Source organism: Lepidochelys olivacea, assembly GCF_965140295.1.
Source record: "Lepidochelys olivacea isolate rLepOli2 genome assembly, chromosome: 18".
NCBI classification, from domain to species: domain Eukaryota; kingdom Metazoa; phylum Chordata; order Testudines; family Cheloniidae; genus Lepidochelys; species Lepidochelys olivacea.
This window is the reverse complement of record NC_140428.1, coordinates 19658677-19675343: the sequence shown is the minus strand read 5'-3', so window position 1 is coordinate 19675343 and position 16667 is coordinate 19658677. Positions and strand designations below refer to the sequence as shown.

General features: G+C 42.4%; 1 protein-coding gene across 7 annotated transcripts in view; it reads left to right on the top strand.

Annotated features, from left to right (window-relative positions):
- Positions 1–35: 35 nt before the first annotated feature.
- Positions 36–16667, top strand: part of KIF1B (kinesin family member 1B) — a 149153-nt gene continuing 132521 nt past the window's right edge. For 5 of the 7 annotated variants that reach the window (XM_084651857.1, XM_084651861.1, XM_084651856.1 and 2 more), the window contains exons 1-2: positions 36–259; positions 9942–10123. In XM_084651857.1, the coding sequence (XP_084507983.1) occupies positions 10018–10123 (106 nt within the window). In that variant the 5' untranslated portion in view covers positions 36–259; positions 9942–10017. The remainder of the gene's footprint in view (positions 260–9941; positions 10124–16667) is intronic. The other 2 variants (XM_084651860.1, XM_084651859.1) reach the window with 1 other exon arrangement.

Sequence of the window (16667 nt, the reverse complement as noted above, 5' to 3'; positions counted from 1 at the left end):
CGCCGCCGTCAGTTCGCCAGCGGTGCTCCGAGGCCGCGCAGCTGCTGCTGTCTCCTCTCGGGGGTTCCTTCTCCCTCCCGATCCGGGGGTGCCCTGGGCTCCGTGCCTGTCCCGGGGCACCGTGATGGGGCTGGGCGGACCTTTTCTTCTCCTCCTTCCCCTGCTTCTGCGCGTCTCCGCCGGCGCCGCCTCCTCCTGCTGACCGCGCCGCGGACCCCGCTGGACCCCCATTGTCCGCGGCCTGCGGCCCCGCCCCGAGGTGAGCGCCGAGGGGAGCCCCTGGGGGCGATGGGGAAGCCGCCCGTGGCCGGGGGGAACAGCCCGGGGACCGGGAAGCCGCCCGGGGGGGGGGGTCGCTAGGCGGCGGGGGGGGGAGAGAGAGTCTAGGTGCGGGGGGGAAGTAGGCGCCATAATGCGGCGGGGATGGGCGGGGGCCGCTTGTTTCCCCGGGGGCGGGGGCCGCTGGTAGCGTTGGCCGGAGTTCGGGGGAGCCCCCACCCCGGCGGCTCTGGCAGGGGACGCTGGTCCTGGAGCTTTGCTGGCAGGGGAGATTCCGCGGAGCTGTCAGTGCAGCGGCCCAAGGGCGTGGAGCTCGCTTGCAGCCGTTCCTCCTCCCTGCTGCGCCGGCCAGACCCGGCGCCCCAGTCTCCCCTTTCCCCCGGGAGACGCTCGGTGCCAGAGTCTCTGCTGTCTCCCCGGTCCCCAGATCCCCTCTTCTCCCCCAAAGTGCGGCTCGAGCCGCAACTCTGCATCCTCATCTTCCAGGCTGCCTGGGGGGAGGCTGGATTTGCTCCCCCCAGGGTTGTGAGTGAAGGAAGGTCCCAGAGCATCTGCTGAGGAAGGGGGTGGGGGTGGGGGAGAAGACCAGAAGGGAAGGGGATTTACTGCGTTTTGGGACCCATCCATAGTGCTTGCATCGTCTGCATTCAGAACAGCGTAATTACCAGGGCAGCCATATTGGGATGATGAACGAACAATCCTCTAGGAACTAAATCGGGAGGGAGGGGGCAGGAGACAGAGAATGCAGAGGCTTGGCAGCTGTGGGGTCACTGACTGAATACAGCCGCTAAATCCAGGGTGCGGATTAGTACTGCCAGTCACTGGTGTCGGGTTGAATTTTACCTTTTTTTTCTCTTTTTTTTTTTTTTCAAAATGCAGAATCAAGCTTAGGAGTAAAGTTATGTTCATAGTCCATTGTTCAGTGTGTTTCAACTAATAGTTCTTCCCTTTAGTGCTGTGTGCTGATCAGTTGATTGCAATCCTTTATTTATTTCCTTTTTCATTCCTGTGTGTGGGAAGTCTTCCTAATGACAAGGCTTTTGACACTGTATCCAGGTGCCTGTATTCAGTATTTTAGCTGGCTTCAGCGCTTTCATTTAAACTGGAAAAAAAAATCAAAGTAATTTGGCAGCCTGCACTGCAGCAATCCAGCTGATGTCTCAGGCTGTTATTTTTGTCTGATAGTTGGTGGAGTACCCAAAATTGGAGTCCTTATGGTTCTCTTGTTCATGGAGTCTTATTGCTTTGAACAGCTGCTGTGCTAACTTTCCACAGGCTAATCTCTCTGCTTGCCCCTGTTATCTTTTTGATGATGGTGCAGTGATTAGGTTACAGTTACCTAGGAGCCCATTTTTAATTTAAAAAGTAACACACTGTGCTGGTAAAATCCTAAGAGATGTAGGACTCAGAATTTTTTTCAGTTATTTTGTAATTGCCAGTTGGCTTAATCAGAGGTGATACAATAGTTCATCATTTCTCAAATATCTATCCTGTATGGAGATCCTAAGCTCCATTTGCTACTTGAAGATGAAGGTCTGGCTATAAGACCATCAACTTGGTTTTATGCCGTGTAACTGGTTTTTCAGCTTGTCACTATTTATTTATTCACCCAAGTCCCTAATATCGTTGTTCTCAAGTTCCATTCTGCCCTTAGTTTCCATTTAATTAAAATAGATGTTCTTTTTTGGGGACAAAATAAAAATTGGTGACCGCAACCAAAGCCTGAATCCTTGTGTTCCTGAAGGTAGTATTGTGACTAGTAACTTACAAAATAGCTTTAGATAGCTGAAAACTTCATTTAAAGGGAAACTCTCAACTAGTTATAGGCCTCACGTCTAGATCTTGTATTTTTAAGTGGTTGTACAAAACCCCAGAATATATAGAATTTTTTTGAGTCTTTAAGCTTTAGCAAAAAAGAAGAAAAATTTAAATGCGCTCATGTTTTTAACCCAAACATTGTACTAGTAACAGTGTATTAGAAGCCCAGAGGACACTGACCAGTGTATTGTATTTGTCACCTTGCGTAATGTGAAAAATGGTAAAAAGTAAATACTTCCAAAAGTTGCTTGTTAATGACAAATTTAGATATTTAAATGATTGGGGGTGGAATTAGTAGTAGTTTGAAATATGTTAATATGAATATGATAGGAGGCAGCAATCAGGTTTATTTCTTTCTTGACAAATACCTAGTTAGATGCTCAGGTGTTGCTCACCTTTAAGTTTGAGAACCAGGTGATGGTTCATCTTAAAGACATAATAAAAGCATTGACAGTGCAATTCATGATTTAGGGGAAAGGCAATTGTTGAATTAGTTCTAAGTGGCTCACAGGATCTGGTCCAAGAGGTGAATATGACTGAAATGCTTAATAATAGCGAACATAATGTAATTAAATTTAACATCCTTCTAACAGGGCAAATACCAAAGATGCCCATCTCAGTAGCATTTAACTCCAAAAAGGGGAACTACACAAAAATGTGAAGCTAGTTAAACAGAAACTAAAAAGGAAGAGTCACAAGATTGAAACACACCTGCAAACTGCTTGGAAACGTCACACAACGCACAGTCAACCTGTGGAAATAGTGGGATGTTGTGAAGGCCACAAGTATAACTGGGTTTAAAGACAAAAGTGGAGAAGTTTGTGGAGGATAGGTTCATCAATAGCTATTAGCCAAGATGGTCAGGGATGCAACCCTATGCTTTGGGTATCCCTCAGTCTCTGACAGCCATAAACTAGAACTCGATAACAGGGGAAGATGGATCACTCAGAAATTGCTCTGTTCTGTTCATTTCCTCTAAAGCATCTGGCCACTATTGCAAGACTGGATTCTGGGCTAGATGGACCATGGGTCTGACCAAGTATAGCCATATTCTTATTTTCTTATGAAAGCATTCAGTCTTTTACTTCACTTTTGTCCCCGTTTGAAACCATGCAGAACAAATGCCTAAGAATAGACCATTAACAAACTCTTTCCAAGTCATTAGGAAAAGGATTCATTCTGGGATGAATCTATTGGTAACTTTCTATGCAGTATAAGGAACAAAATTTGAGCTTGTGAATCTTATTGGCTTAAACACCTATCAAAGTCTATGAACTCCGGCTGCTGTTTTCTTGCAAGATGCATGTCTTGTGACAACTCCGTACGGAGGCTGTGTTCTGTAGTGGTAAGAGTATCAGGAGCTAGAGTATCGGGTCTATTTCTAATTCACTGCTGGCAGCAATGTGATACCATGGGTAAGTAACTTAACCTCGCTATGCTTCAGTATGTTAGAAAGGGATGAACCCATCTTAAATGCTTTTAGGTCTGATTAGGTCTGATTAAAATTGTTGTATAAGTACAAACAATTGACTCTAATTTCAGCAAAATTTGAAGCTAATGGAGTCTTAGACTACATGCTGTATCAATGTATTGGAAAGCGACCTTGTTCAGTGAGACAGTAATGAAGGTGTATGGAATCCACTTGTAACCCTATGCAAACAACTTAAATTTGTTTTTTTAGCTGTGAAAAGTAGCAGAGCTGAGACAGAGGTAAAATGAGGTGCAGTGTAACTACAACTGTAGGAAAAGAGAATCTGAAAATGTGGAAAATTTATCATCAAAAACAGCTCATTGGTGTGTCCTATGGACTGTTTTGTTATTTTAGTGATCCAGTTGTGTCTGAACTTTCAGCCTATAGTTCAGTCATGATGTCCTGCATATGACAGGCATCCTGTCAGTGTGTAGAGTCTTTTAACATGAATAAGGTGTATCTATTTATAAAATTAGTTGACTATAGTTGAATGTGTTATCTGAAAATATGGCTTGACTAGTAAGAATGAAAAACCCAATATTGTTTTGAGGCCCTTTGGTGTCCCTGAAAAGCTGTGATTAAACTCATCTGCTGCTGTTGGAGACAGCATTGCAAAAGTACGCTCGGGAGCGAGCAGTACCTGGCTTTTTGTATTCCAGTTGTGGATGGTTGCGTGCTGATCGGGCCTCACTCCCCATACTCCATCAAATCATCTCATGTGGGATCTCCAGAGGTTCAGAGTTATCCAGCTGCTTCCATTTTTCATTAATTTTGTTGTCTGCAGCATTGCTGCTGGAAGTATAGAGAGAACTCATTCTTATGGGGGGTGTTATTGAAAAGAACAGAGTATGAAATGTATTTTGTATGTTCGGCTTGGAGCATGCAAAGCTGGCTTGATAGTGATTAACCTGGGTTTTGGAGGAAGGGAATTGATTTCTCTTAGACACTCCAGCAGGAAACTTCCTTATTAAAAAAAAATTCTGATCCACCAATAAGCAATGTCATTACTAAAGAGAAACTTGTCAGAAAGCGTTTTGTCCTTGTGGTTTTTTTGTTTTTTTGTTTTTGTTTTTTCTGTAAAAGGGCCAGCAGATGACTGAGACTTTTAGATAAATGGTTGAACTGTTTTCTTGAGGTTTTGATAGAATTAGGTACTTGGGGGTGGGAGGAAAGAAACATGACCCAAATCATTTTGTTTTAAAGAATTAATGAGTGGAAAAGTTCAAATGAAGTAAAATACTTGCCCTGCAGTACAAGTGAGGGCTTCTAGAACTTCCATTACACCATTCTGCTGTTGTGATGCTTGTAAATGTGTCACAAAGGGAGAAAAGCAGGCCAGTCTGGCAGCCAGATTCTGTACCAAGGAAGGTTCTAAATGAATAGTATTGTGAGTGGTAGCATTGTCCTCACTTCTGGAACTGCACATCCCACACTTCATAAAGTTAAAGCTTGCACATTTTGCAGTCTTTTGATCTTCTTTACCATTTTTATTTGGGAGAGAGGGCTGGTTTTTTTATAATTGTCACTTCCCCCATTTAAACCCAATTTTAGTGAAGAATCCATTGGTCTTTGTGTAAATCAAGATTCCTGATGATGCAATACAGCCTCTTACCATCCAGGTGTGCTTCTATCACAAGCACTCCCTTGGGGACAGTGACAGTGAGAACTAAAAAGAAAAGGAGTACTTGTGGCACCTTAGGGTATGTCTACACTATGAAATTAGGTCGAATTTATAGAAGTCGTTTTTTTAGAAATCGGTTTTATATATTCGAGTGTGTGTGTCCCCACAGAAAATGCTCTAAGTGCATTAACTCGGCGGAGTGCTTCCACAGTACCGAGGCTAGAGTCGACTTCTGGAGCGTTGCACTGTGGGTAGCTATCCCACAGTTCCCGCAGTCTCCGTTGCCCATTGGAATTCTGGGTTGAGATCCCAATGCCTGATGGAGCTAAAACATTGTCGCGGGTGGTTCTGGGTACATATCGTCAGGCCCCCGTTCCCTCCCTCCCTCCGTGAAAGCAAGGGCAGACAATTGTTTCGCGCCTTTTTTCCTGAGTTACCTGTGCAGACGCCATACCACGGCAAGCATGGAGCCCGCTCAGCTCACTGTCACCGTATGTCTCCCGGGTGCTGGCAGACGCGGTACTGCATTGCTACGCAGCAGCAACCCATTGCCTTGTGGCAGCAGACGGTGCAACAGGACTAGTAGCTGTCATCGTCATGTCCGAGGTGCTCCTGGTCGCCTGTGTGAGGTCGATCAGGAGCGCCTGGGCAGACATGGGCGCAGGGACTAAATTTGGAGTGACTTGATCAGGTCATTCTCTTTAGTCCTGCAGTCAGTCCTATTGAACCATCTTATGGTGAGTAGGCAGGCGATACGGATTGCTAGCAGTCCTATTGCATCATCTTCTGCCGGGCAGGCAAGAGATGAGGATGGCTAGCAGTCCTATTGTACCATCTTCTGCCGAGCAGCCATGAGATGTGGATAGCATGCAGTCCTTCTGCACCGTCTGCTGCCAGCCAAAGATGTAAAAGATAGATGGAGTGGATCAAAACAACAAATAGACCAGATTTGTTTTGTACTCATTTGCAAACCCCTCCCGCCCCCTGTCTAGGGGACTCATTCCTCTAGGTCACACTGCAGTCACTCACAGAGAAGATGTAGCGAGGTAAATCTAGCCATGTATCAATCAGAGGCCAGACTAACCTCCTTGTTCCAATAAGAACAATAACTTAGGTGCACGATTTCTTATTGGAACCCTCCGTGAAGTCCTGCCTGAAATACTCCTTGATGTAAAGCCACCCCCTTTGTTGATTTTAACTCCCTGTAAGCCAACCCTGTAAGCTGTGTCATCAGTCGCCCCTCCCTGCGTCAGAGCAACTGCAAACAATCGTGCATCTGAGTTGAGAGTGCTGTCCAGAGCAGTCACAATGGAGCACTCTGGGATAGCTCCCGGAGGCCAATACCGTCGAATTGGGTCCACAGTACCCCAAATTCGACCAGGCAAGGCCGATTTAAGCGCTAATCCACTTGTCAGGGTGGAGTAAGGAAATCGATTTTTAAGCGTCCTTTAAGTCGAAATAAAGGGCTTCATCGTGTGGACGGGTGCAGGTTTATATCGATTTAACACTGCTAAATTCGACCTAAAGTCCTAGTGTAGACCAGGGCTTAGAGACTAACCAATTTATTTGAGCATAAGCTTTCGTGAGCTACAGCTCTTCAGCATAGGCCACCCATGGGTTTCAGTAGGTCTCCTAGCTTGCTGCCCAGCAGTGCATGCATCTACAGTTCAATAATGTCAATCTGTACCAAAAAATCACATCTTTGTTTCTTTGTATTTGTAACACTTTACATTCAATAAAGTGACTTGTTTCAAGTTTAAAAAACAAACAAAACAAAACACTGGAGAGGTGTGACTAAATGGTGCCTCACTCATATCCCTATGCCTGCTGCAGGGAGATCTCTTATGCTGTAGAAAGTTACAAAATAGCATTTAAGTAGAGGATACAAAAGTACTTTTTGCAGCCTAATAGTAGGACATGTAACTTTTCTGACACTGGAATAGCTTTCAATACGTTTGCTCTTAGTTCCTGTTTCACAGACTGTGACTCAATAATTAACATGGAAGAAAGTGAAGCTATACCACGGTTGGCAAATGCCTGACTTATTTATGCTTTAACCAGCTGCATCTCAATGGGCAATAATTTGCAAAGAGTACTTTCAACTAAAATTTTACACGTAGCTGCAAAATGTCTACTAAAATTCAGTCTTATGCAGGGCTCTGAAGTTCCAGGGATAAGAGAAGGGACAGTTAACTGACTGCTTCAGTAACACGGTCGGAAGGAAAAATAAGCAATAATGCAAACCAAGGATTTTTGTGAAATTAAACAACTTCAAAAGTTTAGGGAATTTACCTTCTAAAAAAATCCTCTTAACTGATGGCCCTACTTACTTACTCCGGATTTGCTAGGACTTGTAGGTAGCTGCTTAACAAAATGTCAAAAATATTTCAAGTTCTTTATCAGGATGCGTGGGGGGGAGTAGAAAGAAAAGAACCACTCAGCAAAGTATCTCGTAAAATTTCAGATAGCATATTCCCAGCAAAAAGCTTTCTGTCCGCTTTGTGAAATCTAGTTCTTTTGTGTGAGAATGTACCATATGACTTTCTCCTCTATCGGGCCACATGGATCCATTGTCTATTAAGTTTGTATCAGGTTAATCTAGGGAGTGCTGAATCTTTCCCTAAATTGGATTTCATGACCAATTCAGCAAATTGCTTCTATTCAGGCAAGTTGCTATCTTCAGCAGCAATATGCAGCTTCATTTGAACATTAGTTTGACACAATGTATTTTTCCTTAGAGTATATTGGTGTCTGCGGGGATCATATCATTTTAGGAGGTGAAGGGGGGTGTGTGTGTGTGTTTTTTTTTTTTTTTTTTTAAGTCATCTGATAAGGGTAAGGAATGGTGATGAAGTCCTGTGTTTGTTGCTACCTGCCATGCAGGGAATGTTCTGTAGTGTTGGCCTGCAGTGAATAACCATCTGGGGAGGGTAATCTATATATGAAATACAGAATCTGCATCACTCTGCAGATCATCATAGGCCATTCGGAGTTGCTCTGGTTGGATTGGCCTTTACTCTGTGGAAGAGCTTTTCCTGAGACTTGGTTTAAATTCTGTTTGTCTTAGCAGCAATTGAGAAGGAAGTGCATACCTTATATCAACCCTGTGCATACCTTAGTTCTGTCACCTTAGTTACATTGTTATGCAGTTGCATGTCATTGTTACTATTTTAGTTGTCTACTGTAATCAGTCGCCTGGTTAGCTACCTTGATAAACTCTTGAGAGGAGGAACATCCTTGTTAAAAGAAAAGGAGTACTTGTAGCACCTTAGAGACTAACCAATTTATTTGAGCATGAGCTTTCGTGAGCTACAGCTCACTTCATCGGATGCTACTGTGAAACCATCCTTGTTAAGTTTCAGAGTAACAGCCGTGTTAGTCTGTATTTGCAAAAAGAAAAGGAGTACTTGTGGCACCTTAGCTCATGAAAGCTTATGCTCAAATAAATTGGTTAGTCTCTAAGGTGCCACAAGTACTCCTTTTCTTTTTGCATCCTTGTTAAATAACTTGTCCTGTTTTCTGGGATGAAACAACCTTTCCCTCTCTGTGATGCAATTAGTGAGGTGAAGTAATGCAATTTTAATTAAATCTGTCTGTCTGCCATGTAAAAATCATAGAATGAATTAGGCTATGCCTAAGACTTTTCTTTTTTTTTAAACCAGCTGGTGAATCACTTTTGTACTTCCCAGTCCAAGCCTGGAATAAAAATGCTCTCTTTCATTGAGATTCAGAGTTTAGTTAACTATGGAATCAATTTCTGGGTGCTCTGACGCATATATCCACACTTACAGAGCTATGTCCAGCACAGACCCAGCTTTGGCAGAAGGCATTTGGACTTTACCTGTTTAATAAAATAGTATTTAAGGAGAGATGTCGAAGGTTCCAGGGTGTACTGGTTCCGGCCTGCACAGTTATCTGGAGTGGACTTGCCTCCTGGTTTAGAACTGGATGCAGTGCACTGTTTTGTACACTAAAAATGCTCGATCATTTGGATGTGACGGGACTTGAGCCATAAATATTTTTATTGTGATTTGAGCAGATGAATATATTGGTTAACGTCTGATGAGGTAGAAATTTTAGGTGGAAATCCCTTTGAAAGGCAAGTCGCTTTGTCTCTCTGTAGTGTCTGCTTGAAGGACACTAGATGTACAAGAAGAAAAGGAGTACTTGTGGCACCTTAGAGAGTAACCAATTTATTTGAGCATAAGTTTTCGTGAGTTACAGTGAGCTGTAGCTCACAAAAGCTTATGCTCAAATAAATTGGTTAGTCTCTAAGGTGCCACAAATACTCCTTTTCTTTTTGCGAATACAGACTAACACAGCTGTTACTCTGATAGATGTACAAGCAGTAACCTAAGATTTTAATTTACTTTGAAAGGAGAAAATCCCTGGGTGTTCGCGATGTTCTGTAAGCTTCTGTGTGCCAGTGAAAAGAGCAAACAGCACAAAGACCTGGGGTCCTTTTCTCTGATGCTATGGGCAGAGCAAGAGATGCCAGTAGTTCTAGTCTCCACTCCTTTCTGGGAAGGGAGGCAAGGAGTAAAAACACTTATTTGTTCACTTCAAGAGCAGTATGCATTGGGTGACATGGGCATTGACTAAGAGCATGATGGGGATATCTCTAGCTTTGGATTCTCTGAATAGACATAAAAATTTGTAATGTGTTATGTGTTAATCTGAGGCAAGATTACAGATTAATGTAATCTGTCTTGAATGTATTTTTAAAGTAACTGAATCTCACTTTCTCTTTAGAAAACTCCAAGAGATCATAAAAAGGAAAAAAAACCTTTGCATCTGATTTCTGGACTCAACACTATAGGACATCAAAATGTCGGGAGCTTCTGTGAAGGTGGCTGTCCGGGTCAGGCCCTTCAATTCCAGAGAGACCAGCAAAGAATCCAAATGCATCATCCAGATGCAAGGCAACTCAACCAGTAAGTTCATTCTGACCTCCTAATGAAATCTACCTTGCCCTGTTCCCCTCCTTTGATCAAAGTAAACTGACTACGGTGAACATTACAGCATCTGGAATTACCCTTTTAGGGAAGCTTCTTCCTCTTGCAAGGCTCTTATGGATGACTTCATTATTTTTCTATTTGATTAGAGAAGTCTGAATCCTGGGTATCTTGATTTTTGCGGCAAGTAACGTTAGCTGGTGGTGAACTGAGAGCTCTGGGGGAGGAATATGATGTTGAAGTGAATGTTAGGGCTTGTCCACATGATTAGAAATCACACTCCCATAGCACAAATTACTTAAAGTGCCCTAATGTTTGTCATTAATTGGTTCGTGTGCACCACCAGGGCCTACATTAAAGGTTCCTTAGTGTGCTTTAACATAGTACTGTTTGAGTCATTTAATCAAATGAGGTGTTACTTGGAGTTGAGATAGTTTTAGCCTCTGGGACCATCTTTCCCCTGGGGTTCTCCTTCATGGTCCGTTGACTGAGGAGCCCCAGAGTTGGCAGGACAGGTAGTTGGTAGACAAAGCGGGAGCTTTTCACAAAATGTTAACTAAAACAAAAACCTAAACCCACCCTTTTTTATGTAGCTTTTAATTTTCAGCCAACTTCCTCTGATACTGACTGCTTTCCTATTCCTTGGGGCAGACAGCCCAACACTACATTATTGGGTAACCAGAAGTAAATATACACCATTTACTTGGATGTTATTTGCTTGTGTTTAGGTAACTGGTAATATTCAGTAACTGGGGCTCTTTCTCCTTTTGAGCTGAGCTTCTCCTTCAGACTGATCCTGCATTGACATGTTAAATCTGTTTGTGACATCTGTCTATTCTTACGGTAAAGGTTGTGACATCACCAAAAGAGATGGGCCATGCACAAGACCGCCTTAATCTCAGCACAAATACTTCTAACTACTGGCATGATGGAAGATCTTGGAAAGATGAAATTCAAGTTTTCTGTCTAGTAGATTTGAAATTCCCCCTAAAAATAAAATGAAAACTGGGACTTAAAATATTGTAGATGCAGTTTTCTTCCCAATAAGTGTTTTAATGTTTAAATACATACTTTATCTGAAGATTGCCTGCCAGATTACAGCTCAGTGCAATTTAGAATGGGAGAACTAAAAGCCCTATCAGATGGCATTTATAATGGGAATGCTACACAGGAATAGAGTTAGAAGACCTTAACTCAAGCCTTTCTTTTAACCCTGAAATGAGGTCTGTGTGGGTTTTTTTGTCTTGTTGTTTTCCCTCCCTTCTTGCTGGGTTGGTATCTTGACAGCAGTAATTTTCAAGTTAAAGGACAGGCTTGAGTTAAGATCTTCCAACTCTAGGTCTGTGTGGAAATGTCTTGCTTATGGTCCAGTGACAAGAGTGTCTGGGCTCCAGCCTAAGTTGATATAACTTACATTGCTCAGGGGTGTGAAAAATCCCCCCCCCCCCCCGTTCCCCCAAACAACACAAATTTTGCACTGTCCACACCAGCACTACGTTGGCAGGAGATGCTCTCCCACTGATATAGCTTCCGCTTCTCGCTGTGGTGGAGTAATTATGCCAACAGGAAAGCGGTCTTCCAGCATGTCTTCACCAGAAGTGCCACAGAAGTGCTGATGTAGCATTGTAGTGTAGATTTGCCCTGGGTCTCATACAAGTTGGCTGAGATGATCAGGTTTAAATGACCAAGGACATTTAAAGACTGGGGGAAGGGAGTCTTAAATTGCAATGGCCCTGGAATCATTGCAGTTTGAATCGGGGGTGGGGGGGAAAGAGAATTAGCTTTCATTCTTCACAGTGGAAGGAAAATATGTCAGGAATCTAGAGGGGTGGGGGAAAAGGAGTTTTCTTAAATGAAAAGAACAGGTTTTCAAGATGATAAAATGTGGGGAAAAGAAATGGGAGGGAGGAATGACATGTCTTGCTGCGTTTACTCACTAAAGAGTCTATAGGAGGCTTTGGTCTGACCGTATCCATTTTAAAGTTAGGATTTTCCTCTTGTGTGCAGATGGCCTAGACATTAGATCTGTGGACACAGATTTAGGACTTCTGGGTTCTATTTCTGGCTGTCATTGACTCATTTTGACTTTGTGCAAGTCACTTAACCTGTCCAAGACTGCTTACACTGACAAAAATAATTGTAAAAGTTAGGCTTGGCCTGTACTGTCTTCAAAAATGAATTCAAAAAAGGGCATAAGCTTAGTTTAAACTCCAATTTCTCTCTGGCTAGTATCTAAAGAAGAGCCCTGTGTAAGCTTGAAAGCTTCTCTCTCACCAGCAGGAGTTGGTCCAATAAAAACTACTACCCCACACATCTTGTCTCTCTAGGGACCGAAGAATGTCATACAAGTCCTGTAGTTTTGGTAAGAATCTCTCCTGGTACCTGATTTTTGAACATACAGTAGTAGAACCTCAGTAACGAACACTTTAGGAATGCAGGTTGTTTGTAACTCTGAATTGTTTGTAACTCGGAACAAAACGTTATGGTGGTTCTTAATACAGCTCTGAAATTTTATTATGCAGAAGAAGAATGCTGTTTTTAACCATCTTTATTTAAATGAAACAAGCACAGGAACAGTTTCCATACTTGTCAAATCTTTTTTTAAACTTTCCTTTTATTTTTTTAGTAGTTTACACTTAACACAGTACTGTACTGTATTTGCTTTTTTTTGTCTCTGCTGCTGCCAAATTGCATTCTTCCAGTTTCAGATGTGATGTGTTATTGACTGGTCAGTTCGTAACTCTGAGGTTCTCCTGTATTTCTCACATGGTCCCTCCCTACTTATGCTACTTGGGCAAGCCAGTGCTAAGCTGTACAATTTAAATTGTGTTCAAGCTTGATTTTTAAACATCTCATTAAATGGTGCAGACAGGAGTCTATCTAAGGGCTTGTTTACACTGATACTTTACGGCTCTGCAACTTTCTCACTCAGGGGTGTGAAAAAACATACTCCGAGCGCTGCAAGTTTCAGCGCTGTAAAGTGCCATTGTAGACAGTGCACCAGTGCTGGGAGCTATCCCCCTCGTGGAGGCTGGACCAATGACAATCATTATCTGCTTTTTAGGCAAGTGGAAAAAGTTCAGAAAAGCTCTACCCCACATTTCTTAAAACCTCTTTTAAGACTGTGGCTACACTGGCACTTTACAGCGCTGCAACTTTCTCACTCAGGGGTGTGAAAAAACACCCCCCTGAGCACAGCAAGTTACAGTGCTGTAAAGCGCCAGTGTAAACAGTGCCCCAGTGCTGGGAGCCGCGCTCCTAGTGCTCTAAGCTAATCCCCTCGTGGAGGTGGATACGAGGAACGCTGGGAGAGCTCTCTCCTAGTGCTGGCACATGACTACACTCACGCTTCAAAGCGTTGCAGCGGGAGCGCTCCCACGGCAGCACTTTGAAGTTTCAAGTGTAGCCATGCCCAAAACGTTGTAATTGCAACCAGGATTGTTCTTTGCTATAGTGCCTTTGTATCTGCAGGGTTTGTAGGCTGGCTTCTTTGGCTGTTAAACTTTCTGCCAGTCAGTGCCCAGCAGCGTTGTTGGGGTTGCTATCGAGCGAGAGAATCCCAGTGAGATTAAGTGTAACCTCATGGGCAGCGGGTGAACCCCAGGCTCAGGGAGGCTAGCCCCTTGCCCAGACCATCTCTTCTGCTCGAAGCCCCACCCCTGCTGCAGGAGCACAGAGTTCCCCACTGGTCACAGCAGCCAGTCCCCCGCCTCCAACCCTCCCGGGGCCAGGAGTGGCCCCTCTCTCTTGGCCGGCTGCAGCAGGTCCATGCTGGAGCCGGCGGGGAGGCAACCTTCTTCCCTGGCCGTGGCCCTGAGCCCCTGTGTGGGGCGTAATAGGCAGCTGCGTGGCCGGGCAGCTTAGGGGGAATTTAGATCCACAGTAGGAGTTGTATTAGTATAACTATCTTAGTACCCTCTCCTCTCCCACCCCCAAAATATCACACTCTATTTGAAAGTTATAATAAATCTTCAAGTAGTGGATTGGGAGAACATATGATGTGGTGTTTCTTGACCGAGTTCTTTAGAACATATGGCTTGTCGTATGTTTCTCTTAATATGAATTTGAGTCATGTAGGGTGGCGTGAAGGAGCTTGTCACAAGTCAGTGATCTTGGTGTAAGAGGCAAACAAAAGCACTGGAAATAAGAAAAAATTCCAACTATGAAAAGTCAAGTTTTAGATGTGATAGCTTGAATGCCTGCTTGAAAATATCATTTCAAAAGCATCCAAAATTTTTTTAGAAAGGGGATGCTAATAGTTCAGACCCCAAAATTAATTCATACAATAAGTCTTTACAAAATACAGCATGCGCAAATATGTTCACAAAATATTTTAAAATGTCAATGAAAGTATTTGGTATTTATTCTGTTCTTGATTCAGTGTTGGGAATGCAATTACACTGTGCTAATACATGTAAAACAAAAAACGGGTTCTCTTGTTTTAGTTTCAGTTGAGTTTCACAGTTCAGGCTGAGTGAATTTAAGTAAATAGCATAAATAGTGGAAAAACAAACTATTTGTAAAATGTTTCTTTAAAGTTGCTAAAACACAAGTAACAGACCTTTTAAAAAAAATACTGCCCTCTAATTTATAGAGGTAACTGAGTCTCCAATTTTAAAAGGCTTGTGATACGCATTCATAGTACAAATGACACAAATATGAAACTGTAGAGGAAGCATGCTTCACTTGGTAGGGCACTATCTGGGGCTCAGGCTTGGATTCTATTCTCAGTTCAGCCACTGACCTGCTGTGACTCTAGGTAAGTCACTTTAACTCTGTGCCTCTTTTGTGGTGTTAATTAAGATTGCAAACACTTGGGGGTAGAAATTGTTTTACTGTCCTGTGTGTTTGTACAGTGATTCGCTTAATAGTACCCCAGTCAACCTTGGTTAGGGCTTATAGGTTTAAATAATAATAAATGCTGGTAGTCATACCAACTGGTCCCTTCAAACGTGTATTTTAAAATGCCAAAATAGCTTGTTTCATTCTAGGGACTTGAACCTATGATGTTTAATTAAAGAAATTCAAATAATTGAGGGCAGGGGAATGCTTTTTTTTAATTTTCAAATGAGTAAACTGGTTTCTATTTCGCTTTCTAGAAACTTCTGAGCAACTTAAATAAACTTTGGACCTGAGACCTTGTCTAGTAAGTTCTGTTCTAGGGTCACTGTTGGAGCAGTATGTTAAACCATTGGAAATCTGATATTAAGTATTTCCATTATAATTATAAAGGTGGATAATAACTCCTAGTATACCTACAAATGTTATGTGTATTTATAGAAATCACTTCACCAACCAGTGAAAGAACGATTCCATGGCAATTACTTAACAGCACATAGCAAAACTATGCAATAGGTACAGACAAAGAATACTATATCCACCTAAAGCTGTAAGATGCTGAGGATGATGTACTTACTTAAAATCCCTCAACACTTTCTGCAAGAGTATCATGAGTAGCCAAGATTTTGAGTTCTGAAAAGGGTAGGTAGAAAGTACCATGGGAATTTTCAAATCAATTCTGTGAACATATTTATTAAATGCATTTTCTGTAGCTGTGTATTGAGTTTTCTCTCTTAATATGCTAGCCTATAGTGTAAATTTTGTTTGGCCCTGGTGATGCACAGAGACTGCAGGAATAGCAGTCAACACAAGTATAATACTGGGTATTTAAGGAGTTGTGTGAACGAATCATCTTTTCAGAACTGAAATATGTTCTAGAAAGACTGAAATCCTGCAGTCCAGCTGAAGTCATGTGCTCACTACATTAAGGGATTGGAACATTGGCAGCAAGCCTGAGCTGCTTGTTGAGATCATAGTTGATTGCAGATGGTATGCAGCTGAAAGTTACTGCCATAAGGTCTTTGGAAATGGAAGAGGAGAATAGAGAAATTGTTGGAGATGTTCATAGGCATGGAGTACTGAGAAGTTACAAAACAGTACTGTTTAGGCACTTAATTTAAAAAAAACAGGAGGGGTTCAGGTCAGGGCCAAAATAGTGTGTTTTTGTTTTTTTGGTTTTTTTGTTTGTTTGTTTTGTTTTGTCTTTGGTGCTTGGAACTTCCTTTAATTCACTGAGTTCCAGGCTCATTCCAGCCAAGGAAGTTCTAACTTCTTCCTTGGGTCTGATGAAGATTTGGTGTTGTTATTGAATGAAAATGAAGACTTTGAAATATTTGCAAAAACCATCTTAGTATGGAAAGTTGATTTGAAGCCTGCTGCATTCTACTTCAGAAATTGCTACATTTTAGTGATGAGTATGTGAAATGACCCCTGCATGTAATGCATGGAAAGAAAGGCATGCTCTACATGTAATAGTCATTATTTTTACAGTGGTTATAGAGATCTGTCAAACGTAAATATATTGAGATTTTTCTTCTTGGTTTATTGGATTTGCAAGCTCAACTCTTATGTATTTAAGAAGCTCAGTGTTGCTCTACTTCAGTGGAAATGATAGGGTAATCTCTCTGTCCAGACACTTGAGAGAGACATAAGGCCAGGTTTCTGAATAACAAAAGAATATGGT